Here is a 19,318-nt window from a genome sequence, read left to right on the forward strand (position 1 = left end):
GTAGTACAAGAACTGACTTGTCTCAATAACTTACTAGATGTATTCTTGGTTAAACCATGGGAAATTGTTGATAAAACTGAGGTAATTGAAGGAATAGGTGACCATAAGGCTGTAATAATGGATGTAGGACTGGTACCAAAAAGGCTTAATAAGAGGGTCACACAAGACAAGAAATTGTACAGAAAAACTGAGTTGATGAATTTGGGACTTACCTTAAATCACAATTCAGTTGTTGGATAAGTGAAGGGAGTAATGTGGATACACTTTGGGCTAAATTTAAAGGAATCATTTGGGAAGGAGAGAAGAGATTTGTACCTGTTAAGAAGGGTAAAATGACCTCAGATCCTGTTTATTATACAAGGAAAATAAGAAAACTAAAAAGAAAATGTACAATAGTAAACAGGAAAATCAAAGAGGGTAGGGAGAATAAAGAAACTAGAAAACAGCTAATGAGGGAACTGAATAGAGTGAAAAAGGAAGCAAAAGAGAATTATATGAATGGCATTCTTCAAGAGGATAATGACCACAAAGGGAAATGGAAAAAGCTGTATTCATATATTAGGAATCAAAAAGGAAAAGGAATCCAAATTCCTACAATGGTGGGAGGAGGAGGTGAACACTATTTAACAGATACTGAGAAAGCAAACCTCTTTAGTAGGAAATTCAGAGATTCAGTAGAAGATTGTCAGGACTTGGAAACCATAACAGAAGATAGAGAGGGAGAGACACATAGGGAAACAAGAAGCTTCTCATTCACAAATGAAGATATTTTCAGAGAAATCCAACTGCTTCAGCAAGGAAAAGCAGCAGGAAGTGATCAAATTACTGGGGAGGTATTAAAGACAATGGGGTGGTAAATAGTGCCTTATTTAAAATTTCTCTTTGACTATGTCATAAATAATAGTGTAATACCAAAGGAATGGAAGGAATCTATAATAATACCAATTTATAAAGGAAAGGGTGATAAAAGGAAACCAGAGAACTACAGACCAATCAGCCTGACCAGTATAGTTTGTAAAATACTGGAGAGTTTAATAGCAAAGTACATCAGAGGGATATGTGATGATAAAAATTGGTTCATGAGGAGCCAGTATGGATTTAGAAAGAAATTTTCTTGCGAGGCACAACTGGTGGGATTTCAGCAGGACATATCAGATCAGTTGGATTCAGGAGGCCAGTTAGATTGCATAGCCATAGATCTTTCCAAAGCCTTTGATAGAGTGGAACATGGAATATTATTAAAGAAATTGGAGGGAATAGGATTGGACGTAAGGGTTATACGTTGGGTAAGAACATTTCTAAATTCAAGGGTTCAGAAAGTCAAAGTAGGAAATAATATATGACAGGAAGAGAAAGTTTGGAAGGGAATTGCACAGGGTAGTATAATCGGTCCGTTACTTTTCTTAATATACGCAAATGATTTAGGGAACAACATAACATCGAAAATAAGATTGTATGCAGATGACATAATTGTTTATAGGGAAATAAATAACATTGAGGATTGCTCAGAATTACAAAGGGACCTTGAGAGTATCCAAGAATGGGTTGCAGAAAATAATATGAAGATTAATGGAGGCAAATCAACTGTTACAACTTTTACAAACAGGAGCTTTAAAACTGAATTTGAATATACTTTGGATGAGGTAGTTATCCCTAAAGATGGCAAGTGCAAATACTTAGGTTGAGATTTGAAAGTAATTTGCACTGGAAGGGTCATGTTGATGACATTGTTGGGAAAGCATACAGATCGTTACATGTCATAATGAGGCTACTTAAAGGATGCAACAAAGAATTAAAAGAAAAAAGTTACTTAAGTACGGTTTGTCCATTATTGGAATATGCAAACAGTGTTTGGGATCCTCACCAAGAATACCTAATAAAAGAACTAGATGGTGTGCAGAGGAAAGCAGCAAGGTTTGTAACAGGGGATTTCAGGAGAAAGATTTTTTTTTTTGCTAGGGGCTTTACGTCGCACCGACACAGATAGGTCTTATGGCGACGATGGGATAGGAAAGGCCTAGGAGTTGGAAGGAAGCGGCCGTGGCCTTAATTAAGGTACAGCCCCAGCATTTGCCTGGTGTGAAAATGGGAAACCACGGAAAACCATTTTCAGGGCTGCCGATAGTGGGATTCGAACCTACTATCTCCCGGATGCAAGCTCACAGCCGCGCGCCTCTACGTGCACGGCCAACTCGCCCGGTAGGAGAAAGAGTAGTGTATCAGAAATGTTAAAGGAACTTGGTTGGGAAACTTTAAGTAAGAGAAGGGAGAAAACTAGACTTATAGGATTATATAGAGCCTATACAGGAGAAGAAGCATGGAGAGATATCCGTGAGAGGCTTCAGTTGGAAAATAATTATATTGGTAGAACTGACCACAAGTACAAAATTAGAAGGAATTTTAGCAGAAGCGATTGGGGTAAATTTTCATTCATTGGGAAGGGCGTGAAGGAGTGGAACAGTTTACCAGGGGTAGTGTTTGATCCTTTTCCAAAGTCTGTACAGATATTCAAGAAGAGAATAAACAGAGAAAATAAATGAAATGTTAAGAGTGCATTCGACCAGTGCAGGATATTGTAAATAAAAAATGTGTGTGATTAAATTAATTCCATCTCCTGGTCTATGGAGTTTGGACAGCCCAGGTAGGGGACTGCCTGTAGGGGTGAAGTACAGTGGGGACTTCGAGGGCCCTGGGACCGCTACGGTAGCTGTGAAGGCCCTTCAGGAACTCTGAAAAGTGGTGGTAAAAGGGGCTCTGGTTAAGACGCAGCAGGTCGTTATGCTACTTAGGTTCCAAAATGGGTAAAATATAAATATGTAAATAAATTCAATGTTAATTTTAATCTTATACCAGTTGTATATTATTATTAGAAGTAATTTCACATACTGTGTATGAGTTGACTATGTTTGTAAGATATTATAAGTAGAATTTTGTAAACAATATAAATTTATTAAGGATAATGTGTGTGTTTAATAGAACAAATTATTAGCGTAAATTGTATAATATTGTATTCTAGGAAAATTTTCTTCGTCTCTTGTTAATTTAAAATTTAGTGCTTGACAATAATGTATTTTAGTGTACCATTTGCCACCGAGGTAGACACCTCATTTGCAAATAAAGAGATTTTGATTTGATTTGGTTGAATAATTTTGAATCATCTATTTCTACAACTTTTGACTGTAAGTACTGAATACATGGTACAATATCGTCAAAGCTGAGATCTTTAATGTTTTGAAGTTTCAACCATTTGAAACACTTGAATTCCTCTATAGGATGCATCCATTTATCCAAGTACTCAGTGCAGGTTTTATAGAAACAAGATACATTCTCCATAAACACTTTGCATTCTTTATCCAAACCAGCTTCTGAAAATGTATTTAACATCTGTCTGACTTTAAGGGGAATGAATTGACCTTCAAGTCTGCCTTTCAATGAAGATTGGACAGATTCTAATAGTTCAAGCACTTCTACAACTGAATTATGTTCTTTCTCAAGTGACAAAATTTTATAGTGAAAAATGTGCATGGTTAAGGACAGAAGCAAAAGATAGAGCTCTGAAAAGTCATTTTCAAGGAAGTCTCTAATTGATGAAGGCACTGACTTCCTACCCTGAGAAAGAAAGTAGGATTTCAGAGCTGGGAACAATTGCAGGATTCTTTCAACTGCTGGATACAATGTTAACCACCTAGTCTTAGAATGATTTAAAAGCTGCAGATAATTTACATCAACAAATTCACAAAAGTATTCCAGTTCCTGAGTGTGCACTGCATATATATGAAAGAAGTTGAAAATTTTCATCACCACAGACTCAATATCAACAGGAAGAGCATCAGCTCCATGTAGCAAACAGTTATGTAGAATGTGAGCAGGACATCCAACACCTATGTTTTCATTCAAGTCTTTTTTGAGAGCAGAGAATATTCTTCCCTTCCCAAGTGCAAGGCCTCCAAAATTAACACTGGCATTGTCTCCAGAAAATGCAATGCATCTAAAAGTAATTTAATGCTTTTTGAGAGTATCTGAAATATAGGAGGAAATACATTCAGAACGTTCATTTGGACATGCTTGTAAATCAAGAACTTTCATCTGAATGCCATTATTTTTGTAATCAAAGAATTGGATGACAATTGGAAACAACTTTAGTGTACCATGATTGCTTGCATCTGTTCCTAGGCCAAAAAATGGAACTTTATTGTTAAGAGTTTCAATTATATCTGTCGAGTGAGGAGCAATAACATTATTTATTATGGCTTCTGTTTTAGTTCTTACACAGGTCAGTTTCTGTGCTACTTCAGAACCTAAGAACATACTCTTATTCAATTTAGCTGTGCAGTCCATTGATTTGTATGACTGGTGATGGAAAATGTATGAAATGACATTGTAGCTTCTGCGGCTTGAACTTTTTTATCATCTGGTGAATATTTTGGAGTGACAAATGGTAACATTGAACATGATATTGACCTAGTTCTCACCGTCTGTTCGTGTTTTTCACTGTTAACGTGTCTTTCCAAGTCACCAACACCTTTGTATCCGACATTAACATAACTATCACACACTACACATTTCGCTTCACTTTCACTGCGTCCGTGAGTAAAGCAAGGATACTTATGTTTTAGTTTATCCGAAAATTTACACCATCTTTTTTTACATTCACTCCTTTCAGGTTGCAAAGATGACATACTGGTACGTAATAGGATGCAATGAGATTAATATTTCACTCCACTCACTGCATACTCGCAATATAATTTACGGCGACAACCAGATAACCAAACATGATAGCTGCAAATCACATGGCAAGCACATGTAAACTGTAGCTCTCGACACTTCCGGTTTCTCTCAACATAAACGTGGAAATGAAGAGCGTTGATTGGTTGATCGATGCCTGGACTTCGACTTCAATATATCGAATATTAGTATTTATTATTTCCACACTCGGAAGTAGTGCCCTGAGCACATGGAGTTGATGTACGGTACAATAACATGCTGTCTTCAGCCTAAAACCTAAGTGAGCAATATTGTAACGAAAAATGCCGGACAATGTCGATAAATTAGAAATGCCAGCCGGACATAATCAAAATGATTGAAAAGCAGGACATGTCCGGCAAAAGCCAGACGGTTGGTAACCCTAACCCCAGTTGAAACTCAAAAGTGCAAGTTTCAATATACACGCCACCACTGAAATGTGCAGATGCCTGTCCACTCCTTGGATTTTAATTTTGTCTTCATTAGAGATTTCATGACCTTTTCAGTATCCACAATTGGGCTACCACAAGATAAATATGCACAACGCTAACCAACTTCACACGCTTATGTTCGTAATCCACAGGCAGTCTATGACGGCACAAACACTCGCTACAGTACCCTTCACTGTATCACTCATCAGAATTTATTTCTAACAACTGAATGGAATGTGAAATACAAACACAAAGAGGCTTACTGAGTTATTCAGTAATACAACAAACAACTGGCAGGCAAAACTTTCCTGAGGCTAATGGCTTGTTCCCCAGTAATGTTCATGAATTGAAGACCTTTTCCTGTTTTTGCACAACTTTCTCTGACCTGTCTCATGTGGCGAGGGCTCTTATTTGTGTTGGAAATCATGTTTCTTTTACAAGGGATGACAAAAAATATTTTCAGGGCTACAAAAAATGTGATTGTACCAAGCAGTAAAGCAAAAATTTGTGACTCAATAAGTGAGGTATTTTTATACAGATTTACGACGAATCAGAATTTTCAATTTCCGACGTGCTAAGTGAGAAAACTTGCTAATGCGGAATACACTAACGAGGCCTACTGTTTTTCAAATCATGCCTGTAATTAATCGATTTCATACTCAGATCTAAAACTGTTACATTAGTACAGTGGAACCTCGATTATCCGTTCCCGGAAAACACGTTTTCCCGGAATATGCGTTCAAATTACGTGGTATCGCGAGCATCGTAATTAAATCACGTTGTAAAAGTCCCGCATTATCCGTTCCTCGAAGAAACGATTTCCCGCATCAACCGTCCAGAAATTCCAGTCCCATCAACGCTAAATCCTCGATCAGTCGTTTTTTTAATAAACTGTATCTCACGAAAGTACGGCTATGGCATATTTATGGATCTTGGCGTCACTGCGATAATTAAAGCAAGTACTGTACCGGTACCGGAAAAGCGATCGGTGGTGAACTTGCATAAAGGACCATCTTAGCATCGCATTCGGGTGGTACTGTTTAGAGAATCTCGGAGAATCATAAAGCAGAGTGGCCACAACAATTGCAAGGACACACGGCGCATTTCGACAGCTCTGCTTGAAGACGGAACGAGTTTCGTCAAATGTTCGCACTTATAAAACGTCCATATTATGTCCAGGGTTAGATGTTTATATTTTTACATTTTTTCGATGGTGTGTTACGACCGCTCTACTACGTCTTACCTTCTGCCTTCTGTCGCATTCATCTGCTTGCTGGCCCAGCTGTTCACTAACTGGTCTGCTGCTGCTTCCTCGTTGTGACATCACACCTACGTACTTTTCATCGAGTAACTTCTCGAATATGTTCACCACCTATATAAGCAAGCTATTCCTTACTCTCGGCGGTCAGACATTCAGTTGGAAAACAACTCGAGTGGAGAGAGCGGAACTGTTCGCCAACAGCTGGTCCGTTGCGACGTTTTACCTACTTTTATTTGTGAATTGCTGCATTGATTTATCAACAGACTGGGTGAGCAAAAGTTACAACCTTTTATATCTTTCGCGCTCAATATCAAGATTTGAACTTTGAATGTTAAATTATTTAGGGGTTTCATGGTTTCTATTCTAACTAAGTCCTTCAGACTGGAACCTTTATCAACCTCATACGCCAGAATAAACTGTGCTTGGACAAGTGAGAGTAGTGTTGCCACACCTTGAACTTTTCACTGACCCGAGTGGTCGTTTACATTGCCAACGTGATAGCGTCTAAGCAGCCTGGAAGGATTCCCCCCCCCTCTTCATTCCTTCTTTTTTTCTTCTTCCCTCCTTACTCCGCTTCCTTTTACTTTCCTTTTCTTCCTTTCGGATATTGAGTTCTATAAATTCTTGTCCTCCGATGCGCTATAACTCTCCTGCCCTCCTTTGGGTGCAAAATGAAGATTGTAAGGGTGGCCTTAAATCATTGTTTATATAAAGATTTAGTGGCTTTGTTTCTTAATTAAAGTGTTTGTGTACTTATATAGGTGTTGATTCTAGTTTTCCCTGTCGAACCTTGCTCTTGAGCTTTTCTTGAAAGTCATAATAATAGTTCCCAAGAAATCTTAATAATTATTATTATTCTTGATTGTGTCTTGGTTGTCAAACGGGCTGAGCCCTTGTTAAAGTTTGTAATTCCCCTTCTTTGCTTGTTGTACCCTGCTTATTCTAGTCATTTGAAGTTTAAAATACAACTTGTTTTAAAACCATTCTCCCTTTTGTTACATTTGGTCAGTTGTGCGTTCTCTCTCATTCTTTACCTTTCCCTTTTCCCTTCTTTTTAAAATTAAAAAAAATTGTACTTACCACGGACACCCCTCTCGGGTTGCCCGCCGTGGCGTCCACTGGCTCTGCTGATTGGTGAATGATAAAATCTGATATACTATGTTTCACCCACCGAGGCATTGACCGCAAGTCTTTCGGTGGTCGGACAAATCACCACCAGTGAAATAACTTTGGTTTACCTTGAGCGTTGTGGTGTCCCAATGATTATCTTTTGACGATTTTTGTTGTTGTGGGTCGACCATCTCATTTTCTATGCTAAGGTTTTCGTTCCTTTTGCCACTGGTATGAATAAAATATTTATTGGCACCCCACATTGACTTATCACGCCACAGGTGGTACTGCCGAAGAGGTTTTCGGCACTTTGCTCAGGGCACTGCAGAGTAACTGGGCTTTCAGGCAGGAATCAAAACTGCTCCTTCTTAACACAAATTCAGTATTTTTGATATTATCGTACATGATTGTTAGCGAGACCAAAACAGATGTTGCACCTTACATTAAAAAAAAAAAAAAAAAAAAGAAAGCCATGGGAGGTCTTCGGATTACCTATTACTGTTTATATAGGTCCTAATGTAAGACTGGGAATTTTATGTTTTCGTGTTAAAATACCAAAAAGGGCCAATGACCTTTGATGTTAGGCCCCTTAAAACAACAAGCATCATCAAAATACCAAAAACCGCAGTCATTTTATTTGCGCACGTTACATTTTATATGGTTGGTATCATTCCAAACTCGTACTGACATGTGCAGCGAGCGCGCTTTCCAGATGACCTCAAGGTCACGAATAACCGTAATTTCTGAAGTTTTGATATTTCTTTTATCTTTCCAATTTGATTGGATTTGTGACGCGCAGAACTGAATATAATGCATTCGAAAACTGTTAAGAATCGATACTTACATTCGAAACCATGTTTTCGAGTTCAACATAACCTTTAAAAGTCGACGTAGGCCTAATTTGCGCGGTACGCGATTTTCAGAAATTGACTACGAACAGTATACCGGAGACCAAATTACAATGAAAGATTAAGAAATGAACGAATTTCGCCATCATTTTGGGTGCTTTTGTATCTAATGTGCTTTATTTTATTAGATGAGAGAATTAAAACTACTAGTGGTCGATTGTCTTTTGGCTTGGCGTTATTAGATTTTTCGAAGAGTTTGGCTAGCCCAATCAAAGTTGCTGAACGGGAAGAAGTTTTCACGGGAAACTGACGAAGATTCTCCTGTAAAACTGAATATAAGTACCTATCGATATTTTGAACTTGCGTACCGGTAATTAATGCGGTTTCGCGGTCTAACATGCCCGCCTCTCATCCAGAGGGCCCGGGTTCGATTGCGATCGGGTCAGGCAATTTTACCTGGATATAGGTCTGGTTCCAGGTCCACTCAGCCTACGTGATTACCTTTAATTGTGGAGCTATCTATTGGTGAGATGGCGACCCCGATCTACAGAGTCAGGAATATCGGCCGAGAGGATTCGTTGACTGACCATGCGCACCTCGTAATCTGCAGGCCTTCGGGCTGAGCAGCGGTCGCTTGGCAGGCAAAGTCCCACTGGGGCTGTAGTTTGGTTTGGTTTGGGAGTTTTTGTAAGATTATAATTATACATATTTCATTTTTGTGATGTTTAGCCAAATTGTTGATGGTTTTCATTCATTCCCGGATTTTCCGTTTTATTTTCATGGTCCCTCGAAAAACGGAGAACCGAGGTTTCACTGTAACAATATATGCTATCTGCAAGACAAAATGCGATTGATAAAGATAATCCTTTTCTACAACACAATTAAGAAAATGTTTACTTGCTGTGATAAAGCTTGAAACATTTGAGCAAATACAGAGGTGTACTGCTATAATCATAAGTGGGTATGTATCTCTACCTGAATTACTGACTGAAATCATTCATCATCAATTGTCTTCCAGTCTGGATCCTGAATTCCAATTTATAAAGGTTTCTATCGTGCTATCGCTCAAAGAATCAAAACACAGTGGCGCCACCGTAGCAACAAGTGGGAAAACAAAGCACACAGAATACAGGGTTGCTACTGTTCAAAACAATCGTTTGTATTCTATCCAGCAATGGTTAGTGGTCCAATCCAACACCAGTATAAGGAAGTGTTAATGCTGTCATTCACATTTACCAGAAGAGAGACTGATGTATTTCCACCATGTTATGATTTCTTATAAATTACAACTGAGGAGCTACCCGACAGCAAGATGATGGGGTCTCTGGTCTAGAAAGCTGAGAGGATTTATTGTGCCAACCACACGACACCTGGTATCTGCAAGCCTTTGGGCCGAGCAGCAGTTGCTTGGTAGGCCATGGCCCTTAGGGGGTCTGTTACGCCATGGGGTTTAGTTGATGACAATGATTGTTGTTTATAGAGGCCTAACAGCTAGGTCATCATAACCTAATGAGGTGAACTAAACAAAAATTACAACTTCAAAATGTATCCACTGACTAGAATCTAAGGCGAATGATGATAAAAAAAAAAGGTCATGAAACAAAACAATCAGTGGATCCAATTCACAATGCCTTCATAGCTGGGATGATACTCATTATCTAAAGGGGTCCAAAATCCAGGTCAACAGCCGCTCATAATGGTACCTAATCACAGGTAATGTAGACCCATGGCATGTCACACACACTATATGATTTTTCACGAGAGTTTAATCCTGATGTAAACAAGGTATGTCCACGCCTCAGCCAAAGAAAGAGTTGTGATTCGCTGATCGTGTAGTATCGACCTCCGCCCCGTCAACGTCTCGTGTTCGGACATACAGTGCTGCTCATATGACCTAAAATAGATGATGAACAGTTTTTGAGCTGTGTGAAACTAAACAGAGGGGTCTGAAGGGAGATTCTGGATTCTGTTCACTTATTTTATTAAAAACATTCACAACGCACTGCCTATGGTCACTTCTGAGCGGTTTTCCTCTTTTGTGCTTCACTATTCGGGATGGTCCTACCTCTTGCTCCATTTCTCTCACTATGAATACTGACACTGACAGCTGCTGCAAGATGCAACACCTTATCTGCACACTGTACAGCTTGGGACTTTCCCTCACTATGAGAAGACTTCCTGCATTACACCACGCCTTCTCCCTTCATATCTCGTTATTTAATCACTGTTTTATTTTAAAAAATATAGATATACACCGGTATATATGACAACCATATTTTAATTTGATTACGTACTCTTTCAGACTATCTAAATGTAATAAACTAAGATAAAATTAAATTAATGCGTCGTACTAATTTTCTTCGAGCTCGCATACAGTCCAGTAAGTGCGATGGTTGATTCTCCAATCAACTACGTATATGTCCACGTGCAAAGCCAAGATGCTCCGCCTATTTGTTTACATCAGGATTAAACTCTCGTGAAAAATCATATAGCACCACTCACAGGTAACACAAACATGTGCCGGTATACCCCTGGGGTGGAACTAATCACAGGCCATGTATACTCATGGTATTGCTCACATAATGGTACTACTACTCTCAGGCAACGTAGAGCCCTTCAACCAACCGGTTGAATGCTCACGACGAACATTATCACAAACAACGCCCACACACACAGTGTTTCTCGCATAATGGTACTGCTCCTATGTAACGTGGACGCATTGTTTTCCTCGCAAGGTGGTCTAGTCGCACGTAACGTCAACCCGTGGTGTTCCGCATGTAATTGTCCTAATCACAAGTATTTTCATGGTTCTAATTTCATCATCCCTTGGTCGCCCCCTTTAGCCGTCTCTTAGGACAGGCAGGGGATACCGTGAGTGTATTCTTCGTCGGTGTCCCTGCCCACAGGGGGTTTGGGGTTTAGATTTTTGGTGTATGAGCAGTAGGAGGTTTTTGTAAACAAAAATGTCCAAATACAGTACAGTATCTTGTTACTTTTGTTTTCCCCAATTTTTTGTCACCCGCATGTATCGTTTCTGTTTCAGAACAGCTGGGTCAAACTTGTAGTACAGGTGCTCAATTTTATGCAAGTAGATATGGCACAATTCAGAAGAGAGACTCTTCCATCGTCACACCCCTCCCCCGAAAAAAAGGATGCATCGATGTCCGACAGTTAAGTTTCCAAAAATCACAGAAAAGAGAAAACACTGTAATGTTTACATCTACAAAAACAAAAAGTTACAACAGGCAAGTTTTGTTATCATTTGTAACCATACATCTGATCTGTCCATCAATACAACTGCAGCAGTAAGGCTAAAGAAGCTAGAACTTTCACCTCAGCTCTCACACCATAGGAATGGAACACTTACCTGTTTCTGTTTCAGAACTTCTGGGTCAAACTTGTAGTACAGATGCTCGATTTTACGCAGGTAGATACGGCACAATTCAGAAGAGATGCTCTGCTTCTCTAGATATTCCTGGACTTTGTCGATGATGGAAGCCACACGCTTCTCATCCTTCAACCTAGCGATGGAAAGATACAAAAGAAATGATCACTTTCTCAGGTATATATGGCATTAAATATTCTTTCAGGTATTTTCTACAGAGTACACACAAAGTCCGTATCATTTATTTCTATTGTCAGATACCCATTGATATTGATTGTTGACAGCAGTTGGTGCCAAGATATTGAAAGAATAGCCAATACAAGTCATTATACGATTGAGGAACGTTTGCTGGCCGCTGTGTGGATTAGTGACAAATCAATTTAAAATGTGACGGACGATTTCATTGCGCGGTTTGTGAAAGCAGCACCGACAAAGATGTTGTTAGCTTGGGAAAAGAAAGCCTATTTAATGGGCAGCGTCCGCGACACGCTGAGAAGTTGAATACCATCCGCCAGACCTGAACTTAGCGCTGATGTGGAGAAATTTATCGAACAATCTCCAGTCAAATCCATACGTAAACGTGAGTTGGAGTTGGGAACACGGAATCAACCAGGAGAAAACTCATCAAAGTGGATCTGAAAATGAGGTGTTGGGGCCAATTGGCTGCCAATGAATTATCAGTTGATGATTTGGTTAGACATTTTGATGCTTGTGGTCGGATGCTGCAACAATTCCAAACAATGGCTCAGAAGGCAGAAGTCTTGTTCACTGACAAATACGAGCTTTATCGTAGCTCCCGCAGTCGCAATGTTTACTTTTTTTTACAAGTTGCTTTACGTTGCACCGACACAGATAGGTCTTATGGCAACGATGTGATAGGAAAGGCCACGGAGTGGGAAGAAAGCGGCTGTGGCCTTCATTAAGGTACAGCCCCAGATTTGCTTGGTGTGAAAATAGGAAACTTCAGAAAACAATCTTCAGGGCTGCAGACAGCTCACCGCTGCACGCCCCTAACCACACAGCCAGCTCTCCCGGTAATATTTACTTTTGGCGAAAAGAAAATCCACATTTTTTCAAGAAATTGAGCAAAACCCACATCATGTGATTTGGGCCGTGTATCCAACGAGGTGTATTTACATTATTCAAATGATTCACTTAGATATATCAAGGGCAAATATAACATCATGCAACGAAGGAGAAAAACACACAATTCAAAGACGAGGACAAACTATGCTGGCTTCCCTGTGCAAATGCTTTATTTCTTACATTAATGTATTGTTTGCATTTTTTTAATGCCGTGTACTTGCACGGAAAGTGCCCGACGCCCTTAAAACATCATGGCTTAACAAACTTCTCTATGACGAGGGAAGGAATTCTCTCGCTTGCGTGTGCACTGCAACACAGTACAATGACCACCACCCTTGTACGATTTTCGTGCTGGCACTTCTCTCCTTCAAAACCGTAAGTCCATTTGGGCTAAGCATTAAAAAAAAATTTTAAAATAAATAAATAAAACCAGCTTCATCAGCATTGACAATATTGTTCAGTGCGTACGAATTGATTATAGGAGGCACACTTTTTCGCCAACTGTCGGCCTCGCCAGTGTTCACGGATTCTGCTTCTCCGCACACGGCCTGCTTTGTGATATTGTGGCGTTCCTTAAAACGCTGAATACAAAAGAATTACGATTTTACTCAAACTTAGTAAACATGAAGTACAATGTAACACAGTCAAGTGAGCTACCCCAGGCAGCTTCCGAAAGATGCATGCTATCATGATGCAGAGAAAACTTGAATTTAAATTACTTTATTTTATTTTATGTAAAGGCACTTTTGAATTAAAAGTCAATTTCGGTAATGGGACTGGCATTGTTCTTCGGATTACAAATTATCTGCATTTAGAATTAAGCATTTCAAATAACATGCAAAACTGTACCTCATGTTTCCAGGAACGAGAGCTTTTTCGACTTAGGCGGAATTCTGATTTAACCGATTTTGAATTATCAAGGTTCTTCTGTAAATAGTCAATGATGTCAGCATTCCAGCCTCCCAAATGTTGGCTCTTTAGGGTACAGTATTATGTACTTCCTAGTTTACCATGGGCTTACGTTTACTGTAAATGTGCAGCAAGACTTACCTCTCGACATACTCATTACTATGAGGATCGCATTCCTTCAGCAGCTTGGTGAACTCCTCGTCTAGACGCTCCACCATGGTTAGTATACAACCACGCACCTTGTATGGAGCCTTGTCCAGCTGTTCATTCTCCTCCAAGACGTGCTCACCAATGACGATCTCTGGAGCGAGTAACAGCATGTCCACAGTGTCCGAGATGTTATCCAGCAACCTGACACAAAGGACAAATATAGTAATCATAATGTAAGGCTACGCACTAAAAGGCAAATATTGTCACCCTATTCTCTTTTCTTAATGGCTCATCACTGCTGCCAACTTGACTCGTTACATATTCAAATCACGAGACATAACCATCAACAAACTAACTTCAATGCAAGAAACAATAATGGAGGATCCTTCATCCAAGTAAATGATAAATGATGAATCAAGATATTCATAAGTAAGTCAGTTTTCAAGCTTAATGAGGAATTAAGGACATATACACTCTCTCTCACCCTCACTCTCAATTTTATGTTATATATTTCTGCCTTTATTTTGATACAACCATTACTACAACCATATTCTTCGGCGTTTGTCTTGTGTAAATAATTCAGCTCCCTTCTTCAAATTTATTATTTGTCGGGCTGAAGACAAACCACGCTGTAATAATACACACAAGCAAATATATTACATGTACATCTGCCGCAAGTCAATAAGAATACAAAAAACGCTAAGTCGTGACAAGACAAGGTTAGGTTAAGTTAGGTTGATAAAGAAATTTGAAATGAACTGATCTTTATGGAGGGGGTAATGTCGCTTTCCTTTTCAGAGGAGTTCTTGCAGATTTTCTTGCTTCTTAGACATCCTAATCGAATTCTATACATACAGTAAGTACTGGATGAAGTAAGATGTAATTAATGAAATGCTGCATTCATCATGTCTCATCAACTACGTTATTAAATGCATTATTCGAACATGCCACAATTGTACTTACCTGCTATTACACAAACAGATTTACAATCCCACAGAAAAAGAAAATATGCTTCAATTATTCTCACAAATGTAACACTAGTGATTTTCATAACACAACAGTGGCAATACATAATTCTTGCAAATCACGAAATAAACCATGGCTGTATAGCACCAACGTGCCAGATTAACAGTAACTGTAAGACGTCATATTGGCAAGTAAGGACCCTAAACTGTATGGTTAGCGTCACTGAATCAAAACCAAATAACTAAAAATCACTACGTTCAGTATTAACATGGGAGAAAGAGTAAGATTGTACCCTTACAATGTAGCGTATAGGTTTACGCGCCTGGGAGTATACATGAGATGGCCACAAGTTTGCATGCTGAATATTGCACCACAGATAAAATTAAGCTACAAGTACAGAAGACCTTGGTTAATTTAAAAGCTTTTAACTAAAATTTGTGAATAATAAGACCTTTTCTCACGGTCCGATGATATTCCTCTTCTACCCAACGTTTATTTTAAAAAATATAGGCTGCATTTTTTAAGCAAGAAAAGATTGGTAACAAAAAAAAAAAGATATATTAAAACATTCTACATCTCAGATGTGAAATAATCATTATAGCAAATCAACAGCGACTATTAAGTATTCATGGTCTAGCTGCAAATAAGTCTACAATCAAACGACCGGTAAGCAGCACCAGCTGTTTAACTTGTGCATTGAAATACCAGTAGCATACAGTGAACCATAATTTAAAATTGGAAATAAAGTACAGCAGCAATTACTGGTAAACCAAATATTGCCAACATTTTATTGTCGCTACTATGGTAAAACCTGCTGTGCAACTTCATTACTTCAAATTACTTCTAATAATAATATGTCATTTGCTTTACGTCCCACTAACTACTCTTTTACGGTTTTCAGAGACGCCTAGGTGCCAGAATTCTGTCCCGCAGGAGTTCTTTTACGTGCCAGTAAATCTACCGACACGAGGCTGACATATTTGAGCACCTTCAAATACCAGCGGACTGAGCCAGGATTGAACCTGCCAAGTTGGGGTCAGAAGGCCAGCGCCTCAACCGTCCGACAACTTACTTCTAACCACTGTTCGAACACTATTCATCAACACAACCAACTACTGCAGGTGTTTCCACAATACAGGGTTATTAGCAACCAAGTGTATTCTGTGGGCATTAAAGAGGACCAATCACAATTAAGAGTTTTTCACACACTGTTGTTCAAAACCTTGAATTTGAAGATAACTACTTCATCCATCATTTCAAATCACTTCCAATAAATACCACACACGCTTTAAAAATACTGCACAATGTCCTCCCCTTCACATTCACGCTACTGAAACAATTGCTATCCTTCACGCAAAGTGTATTGTCTGGTCAGCACAACTGAGCCATTCACTAGCTTTACTGTATAATGCAATCCATCCAATTTTAACATTTTTGGTACTGCTAAGACAATCTCTGTTGAAAAAGAAACGCATCTAGTATGCAATAAAAGTTTTTTCACAAACATTTTCAAAAGGTGTATTCAATAAGAGCAGCATCCATTACACAAATAAATACAGTATGATAATTTAGACTAAAATATTTATAAAGGCTTTTCCCTCGAAGAATAAACTGCGATGGGCAGGACACGTGATCCAAATGGAAAATTATCATCTGCCAAACAAAATCAGGGATGGGGAAAAGACAAAAACTCTCTTACCATTACCTCCTGCAACTGCAAGCCGGAGTGTATTGAGTTTGAGTTCTTAGCAAGCAAGTGCTCTGAGTCGAGACACATTTACATTCAAGCTGAAGCCTTTGAAAAAGCAAATCTCTGTTAGAAATTGGATGAAAAGCCCTAGACAACAGATTCTAAATACTTACAAAGCAGGGAATATCCTTCAATGCATGGTTTGTTGGTGCCTCTTCAACACACAGATTGGATTCATTAAACACGTCTAAACTCATCAAAGGAACAGGGACACTAATATAGAGCAGCAGCCAATGCGACCAAGAATTTGAAATGTAATGTTTTAAAATGTGATACTCACTTAGACCAAAACTCAGGCTTCATGGCATCCGAGACTTTAGGGTTGTAGTCAAAGATGGAGGAGATGATGGCAAACTTGATTTTGACAGCCACAGCAGGGCCCATGTTGTGAGCTTCGGCCACGCCCATAAGCTCGTGCAGCAGTTCGATCTGCTCTCGCCGGTCTGTGCGCTTCTTGCCACGCGCTGCTACTATCTCGTTCAGCTTCTTTACCACAAGGTTCAAGTCGATCTCGGCATCCTTAGCGAACATCTTGGGCTTCTCCTGAAAAATATTGGTTGGATGGTAGACATGGTGTGTATCCAATTATCAAATTACAAATGAATGTGTACCGACAGAATTGTAGAAGAATTTTCCGCCATTTAGAGTGAGACTAGAACAGAAATGATTGCTAAGCCTAACAAGATATTTAACAAACAGCGTTCCAATAACGGACACTGACAGCTCATAAGAACAGACAATGAGACGTGGTTTGCTGATATACCCAATAACTAACCATAATGACTCACTTCGATGCAGCATACATTGTGCAAAAATGTCAAGGGGTCTCTGATTATGATATGAACGTGAGGATAGAATTTAAATTCAGGCATTAATTTCTGAGAAAAGGTTTACAGAAGAAAAGAGGGGCGGGGGGTGTGAGAGGAAGGAGGCAAGGAGAAAGGGGGAGCGAGTGAGGAATGAAGATACATGAAAAAGAAAAAAAATTGTGGCAAAAATGTGAGAAAGATAGATGCTAAATGCTAAAGCTATTTATATTTTTGTGAAGCACTCGCATTGCTAAGCCAATAAAAATGTTTGCAGAATCTGATCAGTTCAAATGGTGTGCCAGAAGTTCAAGGAAGTTCTAAAGCAGGGATAGTTCAATTTTTCCTTGTATTTACGCAAGAATTTTGTTTGCTAGCAATGATGAAATATATACCTTCTGTGCTTCCAACCACAACAACAAAAATGGCTGCACCATGAAAGATGAAATGCCTGGGCGACAATAGACTAACAGTTTTTAGTTGATAGTAACTCTAATAATGGCTTTCTGGACAATGAAGGAGATGGTGAGTATGAGGTTGGAGATGAAATGAAATGGCATATGGCTTCTAGTGTTGTAAGTGTCCGAGGAAAAGTTTGGCTCGCTAGGCGCAGATCTTTCGATTTGACTCCCTTAGGCAACCTGCGCGCCGTACTGAGGATGAAGACAACACATACATCCAGCCCCCGTGCCAGAGAAATTAACTAATGATGGTTAAAATTCCCGACCCTGCCGGGAATCGAACCCGGGACCCCTGTGACCAAAGGCCAGCCCGCTAACCATTTAGCCACGGAGCCGGACAGGTTGGAGATGACATGATACAAAGTGACGGTGAAGATAAGGGCAACGACATCGCTGAGGAAGATGAAGTTGAAAAGAGTAGACCTCCACTAGTACGAAAGAAAAAGATATGTCATTTTCATGGATTGCTGGTTAGTGTACTCCAATACCTCACACTGCTTATTCCCACAATTCAGGTGTTGTAAACATTATATTACACGATCATTCTATAGAAATAGATGTCTTTCTGTGTTTGTTCAGTTCTGCACTGGTTCAGGTTATTGTGCAGGCTACCAGTGAATATTAAAAGAAGGACTTAACAGTTTACCCAATTTCTTTGAATACTAGACTACAGAAGTCTAGTGATACAAATGTGAACAAAATGTATGTTTTTTGCACTTGTGACGTAGGGTTGTGTGTTGTACTTGTACCACAGTGAAGTCCATCTTTAGACTTTGCACATCATCAACATGTAAATTTATGCTTAATTTCAATTTATTTTCAAAAAATTTCAGTTAAATTACTAGGAAAGGTATTTTTCAATAATCTCATATTCTTGGGGGAAAAAACCAGCACAGAGGGAGTATGTACACATAAACAACCTAGCAACGGAAGGGTAAAGAGAGGTCTGCTCAAAGGAGCTCAGAATATTTTTTTGTAATTTTGCAACAAATTTAAAAATTAACATGAATAATTAAACACATCAAAATGAAAATAAAACTCCCTCATTCATAAAACCACATTCATTTAAAAAAACCTGGGGCGTACTATCATATTATAAAAAATGAGTAAATTTTGAAAAATAAAAACTGGTTTTGAATGTTTTATTTAAAGTTAAAAACTTCATAACTGATCCGTATTGAACAAATAGTACCAATGTTAAAAAAGGAAAAATGTTCCACCTATTTCAATACAATAACACTGTTGCATGAATCAATGTAGCAACATATTTAATTTAATTTATTAAGGGACCAGTTTCGACATCTGTCCATGTCATCATCATCCTACACAAAAAAATGGCAAGAAGTTAACACAATGGTAGCACTTATGACACTTTTCCTGAATTACAAATAGAAGTTCATGTAGAGGTCTTT

At 38.9% G+C, this 19,318-nt stretch overlaps 1 protein-coding gene across 1 annotated transcript in view; it reads right to left on the reverse strand.

Annotated features, from left to right (window-relative positions):
• The window catches only part of eIF3c (eukaryotic translation initiation factor 3 subunit c), a 68,355-nt gene that overhangs the window by 17,349 nt on the left and 31,688 nt on the right, over nt 1-19,318 (reverse strand). The window contains exons 9-11 of the mRNA XM_067159303.2: nt 16,920-17,182; nt 13,915-14,124; nt 11,761-11,914 (exon numbers count right to left, since the gene is read on the reverse strand). Coding sequence (XP_067015404.1) covers nt 11,761-11,914; nt 13,915-14,124; nt 16,920-17,182 — 627 coding nt within the window. The remainder of the gene's footprint in view (nt 1-11,760; nt 11,915-13,914; nt 14,125-16,919; nt 17,183-19,318) is intronic.

The sequence above is a fragment of the Anabrus simplex genome, chromosome X (assembly GCF_040414725.1).
Source record: "Anabrus simplex isolate iqAnaSimp1 chromosome X, ASM4041472v1, whole genome shotgun sequence".
NCBI classification, from domain to species: domain Eukaryota; kingdom Metazoa; phylum Arthropoda; class Insecta; order Orthoptera; family Tettigoniidae; genus Anabrus; species Anabrus simplex.